Consider the following 13444-nt stretch of genomic DNA (forward strand, 5'->3'; position numbering starts at 1 on the left):
TCCCCGTTGAGGATGATGTTAGCTGAAGGCTTCTCATAGATGGCTTTGATGATGTTTAAGTAGGTTCCTTCTATCCCGACTTTCTCTAGAGTCTTTATTAAGAAGGAATGCTGTGTTTTGTCAAATGCTTTTTCTGCATCATCATATGGTTTTTATCTTTTCTTTTATTGATGTGATGTATCACATTGATTGATTTGCGAGTGTTGAACCAGCCCTATAACCCAGGAATGAATCCCACTTGATCTTGGTGGATGATTCTTTTTATGTGCTGCTGGAGTCGATTTGCAAGGATCTTGTTGAGGACTTTTGCATCCGTATTCATCAAGGATATTGGCCTGTAGTTCTCTTTTTTTGCTGGGTCTCTGTCTGGCTTGGGAATCAGAGTGATGCTGGCTTCATAAAATGAGTCTGGAAGTTTTCCTTCGATTTCTGTTTTTTGGAATAGCTTGAGAAGAATTGGTATTAATTCTGTTTTAAATGTCTGGTAGAATTCCCCAGGGAAGCCATCGGGCCCAGGGCTCTTATTTGTTAGGAGGTTTTTGATAACTGATTCAATTTCTTCGCTTGTTATGGGTCTGTTCAGGTTTTCTATTTCTTCCCGTGTGAATTATGGTAGTGAGTGTGTGTTTAGAAATTTGTCCATTTCTTCTAAGTTGTCCAGTTTGTTGGCATATAATTTTTCATAGTATTCCCTGATAATTGCTTGTATTTCTGAGGGATTGGTTGTAATAAGTCCATTTTCATTCATGATTTTGTCTATTTGGGTGCTCTCTCTTTTCTTTTTGATAAGCCTGGCTAGAGGTTTGTCCATTTTGTTTATTTTTTCAAAAAACCAACTTTTGGTTTCATTGATCTGTTCAGTTGTTTCTTTGGTCTCTATATTGTTTATTTCTGCTCTAATTTTTACTATTTCTCTTCTTCTACTGGGTTTAGGGCGTTCTTGTTGCTCTGCCTCTAGTTCCTTTAGGTGAGCTGTTAGATTTTGGACTTGAGCTTTTTCTAATCTCTTGAAATAGGCCTGGAGAGCAATGTACTTTCCTCTTAGGACTGCCTTTGCCGCATCCCATAGATTTTGAATTGTGTTTTCATTTTCATTTGTTTCCATATATTTTTTAATTTCATCCCTAATTGCCTGATTGGCCCATTCATTCTTTAGTAGGGTCAGAACGGTTAGTTTTTAAGCGATATGAGATATTAGTGAGGATAATAAGCACCTGGAACTCTCATACATTGCGAGTAGGATGTAATTTGTACAGTTTGTAATAATGGTAAATTATTACAAACAACATTGGAAATTATTTGGCAGTATTTATAAAAGTTGAACATAGGTATACCTGGTATCCCATAAGGTCTACCCCATATGTAACCCATAAAGTCTACCCCATATGTAGAACCTACAGAAACAGGTGTTATCTGGGCACCAAAAGACATACAATTAAGTTCTTAAAATCACTATTTGTTGTAGCCCAAAAACCAGAAAATGACCCAAGTACTTATTAATAATAAATACATAAATAGTAAACTGTGGCATGTGCATATAGTGGTATACTTTACAGCACTGAAAATAGGTCTAGTAATGCTATACCCAACAATATGGATGAATCTTACATAATCTTGAATTGAAAATACTAAACCAAAAAATTAAAAAGCATGCAAAATCTATACTATGGTGAAAGTATTCAGGGTAGTGGATACATCAGAGGGGTGCAGTAGTGCCTGGGATGGAAATCAAAGTGGGCTTTGGGTGAGATAGCAGTTCTCTTTCTTGACTGGGTTTTATAGATGTTACTTTGTGAAAAGTTATTGAACTCTACACTTAAGATATGTTCACTTGTAAGCATGTATATTTCCATTTTCTATAAGTTTGCTTAGAAAAATAGATTTCAAAAGCTCAAGTATGTGTCAGTATGAGAATGGATAAAACAAACAGTGGTGTGTTCAAACAATGGAATACTACTCAGTAGTTACAATCAACTACACCTAAATAGATGAATGTCAAAAACCCAATTTGTGGATCTTGTTATGTAAATGTCACCTCAAGAAGTAAATAAAACTTTAAACAGATCTTGAAGTCTCTGGTTAATGTTAGCCATGCTGATGCATTTATAAAGAGCTGTATTACTGTCTGTAATTTACTTTGAAATGTATTCAGAAATTAAGGTGGGTTGATAGATGAATTAATGGATAGATTCAAGTATAATAAAGCATTAATGTTAGAATGTAGATAATGGGTATGACATGTTCAGTGTAAAATTCTTTCAGCTTTTCTGTATTTCTGAAATTTTTCATGAGAAAATATTGAAAAATTACATCTTTTTGATGATATTTAAAGAAAGCACATAGAGGGGCGCCTTGGGGGCTTAGTCGGTTAAGCGTCCGACTTTCGCTTAGGTCATGATCTCCGGTTCGTGGGTTCGAGCCCCGCGTCGGGCTCTGTGCTGACTGCCAGCTCAGAGCCTGGAGCCTGTTTCAGAGTCTGTGGCTCCCTCTCTCTCTGACCCTCCCCTGCTCACGCTGTCTCTCTCTCTCTCTCTCCTAGAAATAAATACAACGTTTAAAAAAATTTTTTTTAAAGTTTATTTAGCATTAGTGGCAATAATTTTTCTCTTTGAACTGCTTAAACTAAAATGCCACCCCTATCTTTTGTCTCCTATATCCTCAGTTTCTCCCCTCCCCTTTCTCCTTGAATGCCGTGATTTGCTCTTCAGATGTCAGCAAAGAAAATAATATTCCCTGAATAAGATATCTTAAAACATATAGTATTAATGAAATATTCTGGTAAATGGTTCTTTTCTTCTGTTTCTGTCTCTGTTTTGCTCTCTCCCTTCCTTCCATTTGGAAGTTGACCTCTATTGAAATGGTTTGTTTAGAAAACAAACAGTTCAAGTTTAAAACTCAAACATTGATAATTCATCAGTTGAAAGCCGTTGCTAATTCAGATTCCCATCTACAAAATGGAAATGGAACTCACGCAGAGCATGTGAAATATACAGTCCAGGTATTGGCAGCAGTCAGTGAAGTTTGATTTACCACTTTTTTTCTAGGTATGTCACATAGTTCTGGGGTTAAGACCAGCTACTCCAGAAGAGGAAGGACAAATTATTAGGTAAGTTTATAGTTTTCGATGAGTGTATTTTTCATTATATAGGTGAAATTTCTGACACTTGATACTAAGTAATATGTCCCATTTTATTTCTATATTTATTTTTTTATTGTTTATTAATTTTTGGGAGGGAGAGAGAGCATGAGCAGGGAAAGGGCAGAGAGGAGACACAGAATCTGAAGCAGGCTCCAGGCTCTGAGCTGTCAGCACAGAGCCTAATGGAGGGCTCGAACTCACAGACCTGAGCTGAAGTCGGCCACTTAACCGACTAAGCCACCCGGGTGCCCCTGTCCCATTTTAATATAATCATTACAGTGACACCTTGTTTCTCCAAATTAGTTTCATATTGAAATATTTTTGTTAAAATAATTTCCTAACCAAGTTTCTGGATTAATTTAGAAATCAAATTCTCTTTAGCTTAAAAATTGCACCAAGTACTGAATTTAATTTTTTGAAATAAGAAAGACATTTTAGGGACACCTGGGTGCCTAAGGCAGTTGTGTCCTTTTGGTTTCAGCTCAGGTCATGATCTCACAGTTTATGAGATCAAGCCCCGTGTCAGGCTCTGTGCTAATAGTTCTGAGCCTGCCTAGGATTTTCTCCCTCTTTCTTTCTCTGCCACTCCTCTGCTCACGCATGCACGCTCTCTCTCTCAAAATAAATAAACTTTAAAAAAAATATATTTTATAAGATAAAAGGTAGCAATTTTCTTTACTACAAAATAGTTCATATTTATTGTAGGAAGATTATAAAGTAAAGCTAAACCAAAAGCAAAAAAAAAAGCCCATCATCTCTGTATTTATAGGTAATTGCAGTTGACATTTTTTCAACTTTATTGAGGTATAATTGACATCTAAAATTATAAGATAGTTAAAGTGTACAATGTGATTTGATATGTGTATGCATTGTCGAAGGATTCCAGCCATCAAGTTAACATATGCATCACTATCCCCTCACATATTTCCTTTTTTTTTTTTAATTGTAAGAACATTGAAGGTCTACTCTCTTAGCAAATTTGTTATACACTATAGTGTTATCAACTATAGTTACCATATTATACATTACATCTGCAGTCTTTATTTATCTTATAAAGGTTTGTACCTAAGTTTTATGAGCCTGTCTCTATTCCCCCAACCTCCAGCAACCATTCTTCTACTCTGTTTCTGAAATCAACATTTTTTTTTTTTAAGATTCTGCATATAAGTGATATGCCAGGCAACATTTGTCTGTCTCTGTTTGCCTTATTTCACTTAGTATAATGCCTTCCAGCCTCATCCATGTTGCTGTAAATGACAGGATTTCCTCGTAAGACTGGATAATACTCCATTGTATATATGTACCACATTTTGTTTATCCATTCATTCATTATTGAACACTTAGGTTGTTAATGTACATTGGCTTTTGTGAATAATGCTGCAGTGAATATGGAACTAAAGCTATGATCTTCAAGATAATGATTTTGTTTCCTTTGGTTTTATACCCAGAAGTAGGATTACTGGATCATATGGTAGTTCTCTTTTTAATTTCACGTGAAACCTGTTTTTTTTTTTAAATTTTTTTATATTTTTATTTATTTCTAGGAGAGAGAGAGAGAGAGAGACAGCGTGAACAGGGGAGGGTCAGAGAGAGAGAGAGAGATACAGACTCTGAAATAGGCTCCTGGCTCTGAGCTGGCAGTCAGCACAGAGCCCGACATGGGGCTCGAACCCACGAACCGCGAGATCATGACCTAAGTGAAAGTCGGATACTTAACCGACTAAGCCACCCAGGCGCCCTGAAACCTGTTTTTTATAGTGACTCTTCATGTTTATATTCCCATCAACAGTATACAAAGGTTCTTTTTTCTACACATCTGCCAGTGGATATTCTCTATTGTCTTTCTGATAATAGCCATCCTAACAGGCGTACAGTGGTACCTTACTATGGTTTTAATTTGTATTTCCCTGATGATTAGTGGTGTTGAATACTTTTTCATGTAGCCTTTTGTCATTTGTATGTCTTCTTAAGAAAATCTTCTAGGGGCACCAGGGTGGCTCAGTCAGGTAAGCGTCCAACTTCGGCTCAGGTCATGATCTCACGGTTCGTGGGTTCAAGCCCCATGTCAGGCTCTGTGCTGATAGGCAGCTCAGAGCCTGGAGCCTGTTTCAGATTCTGTGTCTCCCTCTCTCTCTGACCCTCCCCTGCTCACGCTGTCCTCTCTCTTTCTCTCTCTCTCAGAAATACATAAAACATTAAAAAAAAAAAAGAAAGAAAAACTTCTATTCAGGTTCTTTCCCTTTTAAGTTGGATTATTATCTTTTTGCTATTAAATGATAATGAATTTCTTATATATGTAGTATATATATAATATACACGTATGTACAATTTATGTATATATATATTGGATATAATCCCTTATTGGATCTGTGGTTTACAAATATTTCCTTCCATTCCATAGATTGCCCTTTCATTTTGTTGACGGTTGCACTGTTGACACTTTTATATTCATATGCCCACATATGTATGTGTCTGATGGGATTAGTAAATTTTCTTTTTAAAAAATGAGAATATTTCAGGACACCTGGGTGGCTCAGTCAGTTAAGTGTCTGACTTCAGCTCAGGTTATGATCTCACATTTGTGAGATCGAGCCCCGTGTCCCCCTCAAACTGTCAGTACAGATCAGCACAGAGCCTGGAGCCTAGAGCCTGCTTTGCATTCTGTGTCTCCCTTTCTCTGCCTCTCTCTCAAAAGTAAATAAATATTTAAAATAATAAATAAATAAATAGAGAATATTTAAAAATATTGTTTTTGGCCTCCATTTTCACTGCAGATTACATCAAGTGATAACTTTTACCTATCAATAAAAGCCTTTTATAATTTAAATGACTGACTAGTAGGTCCCACTCATCCCCTATTGTTAATCTCTATTTTTCTTTAATATAAATTGGTAATTTAGTAATTGTGTATGCCTTGGTTAGGTATTTATTTAGGCAAAATTCTTGAGGTGAAATATCTGTGTTAATAGACCTCTACGTTTTTATGGCTATAATTCAATTTTTAATATATCAAGTATCTTTCATTGCTTTAGTGTTACTACTCTTGTGTAGAAAGTTTCAGAAACAGGACTGAATCACTATTAAACTTTGGTTTTAGAATAAATTCAATATATAGTTCGTCACTTATTCTTGAAAGTTGAGTGTATGCAAATTTTTTAGTAGTTTTCTTCTGGTGTATGACTGCTTGATAAAAGAGAGTATACTGAATAGAGTTATTTGGAATGCCTGTGGACAGGAAGGATTATGTAGTCAACATTTGAAGAGAAATGCCAATTGAGATTCATATTAACTTAAGTAGCAAGTATATTTTCTAACTTTGTAAAATATATTCTTTTAGGGGCACTTGGGTGACTCAGTTAAGTGTCTGACTCTTGATTTCGGTTAAGGTGATGATCTCAGAGTTCATGATTTTGAGTCCTTCATTGGGCTCTATGCTGAGAGCATGGAGCCTACTTCAGATTCTCTCTCTCCCTTTCTCTCTCTGCCCATCCCCTCCTATCTCTCTTAAAATAAGTGAACTTAACAAAAAAAGGATTATTTTAAAAATAGTTATTTTTTTAAAGAATTTTTCACAAAATCCATTTGAGAATGTTGTTTTCATAAAAACTCTTAGTCTCATGTAGTCTCTTTAATTTTCATGTTCAGAAGACTCATTCTTGTTTACACTATTCAGATGTTGACAGTGTTGTCTTGATTTTTTTCTGATTTTTAACTATTATAATATAAAATTTTTGGGTGGCACCTGGGTGGCTCAGTCAGTTAAGTGTCCGACTTCGGCTCAGATCATAATCTCACAGTTTGTGGGTTCGAGCCCTGCGTCGGGCTCTGTGCTGACAGCTAGCTCAGAGCCTGGAGTCTATTTCAGATTCTGTGTCTCCCTCTCTTTCTGACCCTCCCCTGCTTACACTGTCTATATCTCTCACTCTCAAAACGTTAAAAAAATTTTAAATTTTTTTTTTTTTTTTAAATTTATTTCTAGGAGAGAGAGACACAGCGTGAGCAGGGGAGGGTCAGAGAGAGAGGGAGTCACAGACTGAAACAGGCTCCAGGCTCTGAGCTGGTAGTCAGCACAGAGCCCGACGCGGGGCTCGAACCCACGAACCACGAGATCATGACCCAAGCGAAAGTCGGACGCCCAACCGACTAAGCCACCCAGGCGCCCCTAAAAAAATTTTAAATACATTTTAGTGTACAAATGAAATATTATAAAGAAATACTGAAAGGCTTTAATGTAACTGCAGTAGCTTTTCTTTCTTACAATATTGCAATCTAATTTCATCATATGCTAATATCTTCTGAAGTCAGTATGACTTAGCATAGATATTAAGAATGCTATCTAGATAAGCACCAGGTGATGTACAGAATCCTTGAATCACCATATTGTACACCTGAAACTAAAATAACACTGTATGTTAGCTAACTAGAATTAAAATAAAAACTTTAAAAATATTGTTGATTTTTTTTTTTTAATGCTATATAGCTTGTGTATATATTTCTGGGCTTAATGATTTTGCAAATACAGCATCCCTATTTTAAAATATAATATTGGTATAATCTTATGTTTTTATAGAACTTTGTTCTTTGCACAGTAGTTCCATTTGCATTATTTCATCTCTTCCATAGAATAACTGCATTAAATTAGTGTCACCATCCCATTTTATAAAAGAGGAAACTGAGAATACAGAAGTTGAAAAACTTACCAAAAATTGCATGGAAGTAGCAGAATCAAGTCAAGGACTGTTTTCATTGAAAACACAAATAATCTGCATTCTCTATTCCTTATTTTTCTTTTCTTCTTTTTTTTTAATGTTTTTATTTATTTCTAGGAGAGAGAGAGAGAGATAGTGTGAGCAGGGGAGGGTCAGAGAGAGAGGGAGTCACAGACTGAAATAGGTTCCAGGCTCTTGAGTTGGCAGTCAGCACAGAGCCCGACGCCGGCTCGAACCCACGAACCGCGAGACCATGACCTAAGCGAAAGTCGGACGCTTAAGCGACTAAGCCACCCAGGCGCCCCTCTATTCCTTATTTTTCACTAAATCTGAATTTTAAATTCTAGATTCCAAACTGGTTCATTTGTGACTTTTGAGTTTTCTGTTAAAATCATTTTTACTCCTTAAAAATTCATTTGAATATTTAGGATGATTTTTTAATAGTTTATTGTCAAGTTGGTTTCCATATAATACCCAGTGCTTATCCCCACAAGTGCCCACCTCCATACCCATCACCCCCCCTTCCCCTCCCCCCACCCCAACTGCCCTCAGTTTGTTCTCGGCATTCAAGAGTCTCTCATGGTTTGCCTTCCTCCCTCTCTCCCACTATTTTCCCCCTTCTTCTCCCCCATGGTACTTTGTTAAATTCCTCCTAATCCATCTATACGTGCAAACATATGGTATTTATCCCTCTCTGCCTGACTTATTTCGCTCAGCATAACTCCCTCAAGTTCCATCCATGTTGCTACACATGGCCAGATTTAATTCTTTCTCATTGCCATGTGGTATTCCGTTGTATAGATAAACCACATCTTCTTGATCCATTCGTCCGTTGATGGACACTTAGGCTCTTTCCATGTTTTAGCTATTGTTGAGAGTGCTGCTATGAGCATTGGGGTCCATGTGCCCCTATGCATCAGCACTCCTGTATCACTTGGGTAAATTCCTAGCAGTGCTATTGCTGGGTCATAGGGGAGTTTTATTGTTAAATTTTTGAGGAACTTCCACACTGTTTTCCAGAGGGGCTGCACCAGGGTACATTCCCACCAACAGTGTAGGAGGGTACCCGTTTCTCTACATCCTCACCAGCATCTAGAATCCTCTGATTTTTATCCGCTCTGACTGGTGTGAGTTGGTATCTTAGTGTGGTTTTGATTTGTATTTCCCTGATGAGGAGGGATGCTGAGCATCGTGTCATGTGTCTGTTGGCCATCTGAATGTCCTCTTTGGACAAGTGTCTATTCATGTCTTCTTCCCATTTCTTCACTGGATTGTTTGTTTTTCGGTTGTGGAGTTTGGTGAGTTCCTTATAGGTTTTGGATACTAGCCCTTTATCTGATATGTCATTTGCAACTATCTTTTCCCATTCCATTGGTTGTCTATTAGTTTTAGGGAGTGTTTCCTTTGCCGTGCAGAAGGTTTTAATCTTGATGAGGTCCCAATAATTCATTTTTGCTCTTGATTCCCTTGTCTTTGGGGATGTGTCAAGTAAGAAATTGCTGCAGTTGAGGTCAAGGAGGTTGTTTCCAGCTTTCTCCTCTAGGGAGATGGTTTTGATGGTTTCCTGTCTCACATTCAGGTCACGATGATTTTTAAAGGACGAATCGTTTAGTGTATATGCAGTGAGATGAAAGAAATATTTCTAACTTAAAGAATCAGTAGTTTATATCAAAATTAGTATTTCTGCAATGGCTGAGTGAAGATCTCAGTACATCCTTCCTGAAAAGCAACTGGACAAAATAGAAAATTGTCAGCCAGTGATTTTAGGACTCTGGAAACTTACCAAAGCTATTCACAAGTTGGGAAGCATTTATTCAGGGAAAACTACTAAACCTTGGCAAGAATAATGGGAATCCATAGTAATTTTACCTAGTGCTGTTCCCATTCCCTCCTGCCCAACATGATGGTTTTACCAAGGCAGGAATGACAAAGCTGACTTGATTTGGAATAGAATGCCTTCCCAAGAGAATTGTAAAAGAAGAAAAAAAAAAGCAATCATGGTGGCAAACAATCAGGGAACATAGTTAGCTTGGCATTGAGATACTGATTAAGGAAAGCACCAGACTGACAGACTAGTCAAAATTTTAACCAAGAGATCCAGAGAACAAGATGACCATAATGAGTGTTAATATATTTACCCAATATCAGAAATGATCTGGAAGGTTGTTCATATTTACAAGACTAGGCGCAGGCTCAACAGAAACCAAAGAGGGACTTAGCTATCTATTCATTCTTGATTGAAGGTGAGGTCTTGCACATACAAAAAGTAAAAACTAAGGAAGGTTCGTAATCTGCCTGAACTTTGCATCATTTTCCAAACTGTGAACTGTTCCATTAAGAAAAAGGTGTAATGGTTATTGGCTCAAGATGTTTCAGCATAGCCCCTCACCACATTGTCTGATCAGTAAATTATGCTGTCCCCAAGGAAGCCAAACTTAAATGTAAGAAATAATAATAAAGAAGCCTGAGCACCTCATACTGCAGGGGAAACGGACTCTAGAATTACTCCAGGAAGTCACAAGGCAAAACACACAGGCGGTATCAGAATCCAGAGTTGGTGAAATATATTATCAAATATGTCCAGTTCCCAATAACAGAACATCATGAAACATAAAACAAAATAGGAAAACATGACCCATATACCGTGGTGGTGGTGCCGGTGACAACACTAGTAAATAGAAACTGTCACTGAAGTAGCCCCAGATGTTTGTCTTAGGACACAGAGATTTCACAGCAGTTGTAACAAATATTTTCAGTGCTAAAGGAAGCTTTGTTTAAAGATTTAAAGGAAAGTATAATGACAGTAACTAGTCAAATATAAAATATCAATAAGGAGATAAAAATTTTTAAAGTGATCTAAATGGAAATTCTGGAGTTGAAAATTAGAATAAATGAAATGAAAATTCAGTACAGAGACTCAGCAACAGATTAGAGCTGCAGAGAAATAGTCTGCAAAATAGAATCTAAATCAATAGAGATTTTCCAGTCTGAAGAGCAGAGAGAATAAATAAAAATGAACAGAACCTTAGATGTGTGGAACACCAGAGACAAGTATACCAATACACACATAATGGAAGTCCCAAAAGAAGGAACAGGAGCAGATAAAAATATTCGATAAAATAATGGCTGGATCATCTAAAAGTATTGAAAGTCATTAATCCAAGAAGCTCAACAAACTGCAAGTAGTTTAAAAACAGATCCACATCTAAACATATCACAGTCAAACTGTTCAAAGTTACAACAAGAAGATCTTAAAAGCAAGAAGAGAAAAATGACCCCTGTAGAAGACAGCCTCAATAAGATTAATGGCTGAATTTTTTTTTTTTTTTTTTAAGAAATGTTAGAGGTCAGTATGCAGTGTGATGATATTCAGAGTGTTGAAGGGGGAAAAACAGAATTCTTTATGAAGCAGAATTATCCTTCAGAAATTAAGGTAATTTGAAAACAAACCATATAAATACTGTTGCTAGTTAACATGTCTTAAATACTGAAGGATTAAAATACTTAAAATATTTCAGGAACTTCTTCATGCTAAAATGAAGTGACCCCAGACAATAATTTGAATTACATAAAGAAATATAGAGCACCAGTAAACATAATGACATACCAATACTTTTCTATTTCATCTTTTTACTGACTTAAAATACAAAATCATAAGACAATAAATTGAAAGCTGTGTTGTTCTTACATCATAAAAAGACATCATATGCATGACAATAATAATACAACGAAGAGAATAGGAGCTAGAGCTGTATTTGAGCAGCATCTGTATTTTACTGAACTGAATTAGTATTAATCTGAAGTAGCATGTATTAAGCTTTATTTTATTACTCTAAAGCAGCCATAAGAAAATAATCCCAAATATAGTTTCTTTAAAAAAATAATTAAAATGATATACTATCTAATACAAAGAAGGAAGTAAAGAAGGAATAGAAAAACAAAAATACTGAGATAAATAGAAAACAAGTAACAAAATGGTAGGCACAAATCCATATCAATAATCACTTTAAATATAAATGGATTAAACAATTATCAAAAGCTAAAGATAGACTGATTTTTAATCCAAATACTTGAGAATCAAAGACACAAATAGATTTAAAGTAAAATGCTGAAATAAATATAACCATGTATATTTAGGAAAAAATGTCTTGTAGACAAAGAATTATTACTGCACAGACATTTTATAATGATTAAAGATTCAGTTCATTAGGAAAATATAAAGTTTGTAAATTTTTATGCACCCAGTAACGCCATAGTACATATTCAAGTACATGTGTGATATTGTCCAAGACCGACTGTATGTTAAGCCATGGATTATTCTACTGTTGCACATTGGCTCACTTTGGTCCACTACCAGATTTTATATAGCTGCAAGCTAAAAATGTTTTTTACAATGTTTTTGTACCCTGAGAACCATAAAGCCTGGCTGAGAAAAGTTAAAATCTAAAGATAGGTCAGTTGAAGCTATTGAGACTGAATAGTAGAAAGAAAAAAAGTACTAAGGGAAATGAGCAGAGTTTAGTAGACCTGTGAAATAGCAGCAACCATACCGTCATACACATAGGAATCCCAAAAGAAGAGAGAAAGTGGCAGAATACTTGAAGAACTAATAGGTCCAAACTCCCCACATTTGACAAATGGTATGAACCTAAACATTAAAAAACTCATCAAGCTCCAAGAAAGATAAAACTGTAAGTAATTTACACCAAGATATATTATAATCAGATGGTCAGAAGCCAGGGAGAGAGAAAAATTTTAAAGCAGCAAGAGAAAAGCTATCCATCATATGCAGTAGATCCTCAATAAGATTTACAGCACGTTTCTTCATCAGAAATCTTGGAATCTGGAAATGACCAGAATGGTACTTTTATTCTGTATCTAGGAAAAATATTTTTTTAAAGAGTGATTTGGATTTTAAGTTGAATTCTTTACACTGAAAACATGAGCAACCAAAGAAAATATAAATTTGACCATCAAAATTTATTTTTTTAATTTGTAATTTTTAAAATTTATTTATTTTGAGAGAGAAAGATTGCACACACGTGAGCAGGGGGGAGGGGCATAGAGGAGAGAGAGAGAATCCCAAGCAGGCTCTGCACTGTCAGCGCAGAGCCTCTTGAGGGGCTCAAACTCAGAAACCGTGAGATCATAACCCAAGCTGAAATCAAGAGTGAGACCCTTAACCAACTGAGCCACTCAGGTGCCCCAATCATCAAAACTTTAAATTGTTTATTGGGTGCCTGGGTGGCTCAGTCAGTTAAGCATCTGACTTTGGCTCAGGTCTTGATCTCATGGTTTGTGAGTTCAGGCCCTACATCAGGCTCTGTGCTGACAGTTCAGAGGCTGGAGGCTGCTTCAGATTTTGTGTCTCCCTCTCTCTCTGCCCCTCCCTTGCTTGCTGTGTGTCTCTCTCTCAAAAATAAGCATTAAAAAAATATTTTTTACTTCTGTTTATCAAAGGACATTGTGAAGAAAGTAACAAGACAACCTATAAAATGGAGATACTGTTTGTAAATCATAGATCTGCAAGGGGTTCACCAACCAGAATATGTAGAACTCCTGCAGCTCACTAACGAAAACAATACTCAAGTAAAAA

The 13444-nt window shown here is 36.2% G+C and overlaps 1 protein-coding gene across 2 annotated transcripts in view; it reads left to right on the plus strand.

Annotated features, from left to right (window-relative positions):
- Positions 1–13444, plus strand: part of USP32 (ubiquitin specific peptidase 32) — a 236475-nt gene that overhangs the window by 156097 nt on the left and 66934 nt on the right. For both annotated transcript variants that reach the window (XM_039255992.1, XM_039255993.1), the window contains exon 11: positions 3045–3106. In XM_039255992.1, coding sequence (XP_039111923.1) covers positions 3045–3106 — 62 coding nt within the window. The remainder of the gene's footprint in view (positions 1–3044; positions 3107–13444) is intronic.

This window comes from Hyaena hyaena, unplaced genomic scaffold (assembly GCF_003009895.1).
Source record: "Hyaena hyaena isolate Hyena2069 unplaced genomic scaffold, ASM300989v1 scaffold_553, whole genome shotgun sequence".
NCBI classification, from domain to species: Eukaryota; Metazoa; Chordata; class Mammalia; order Carnivora; family Hyaenidae; genus Hyaena; species Hyaena hyaena.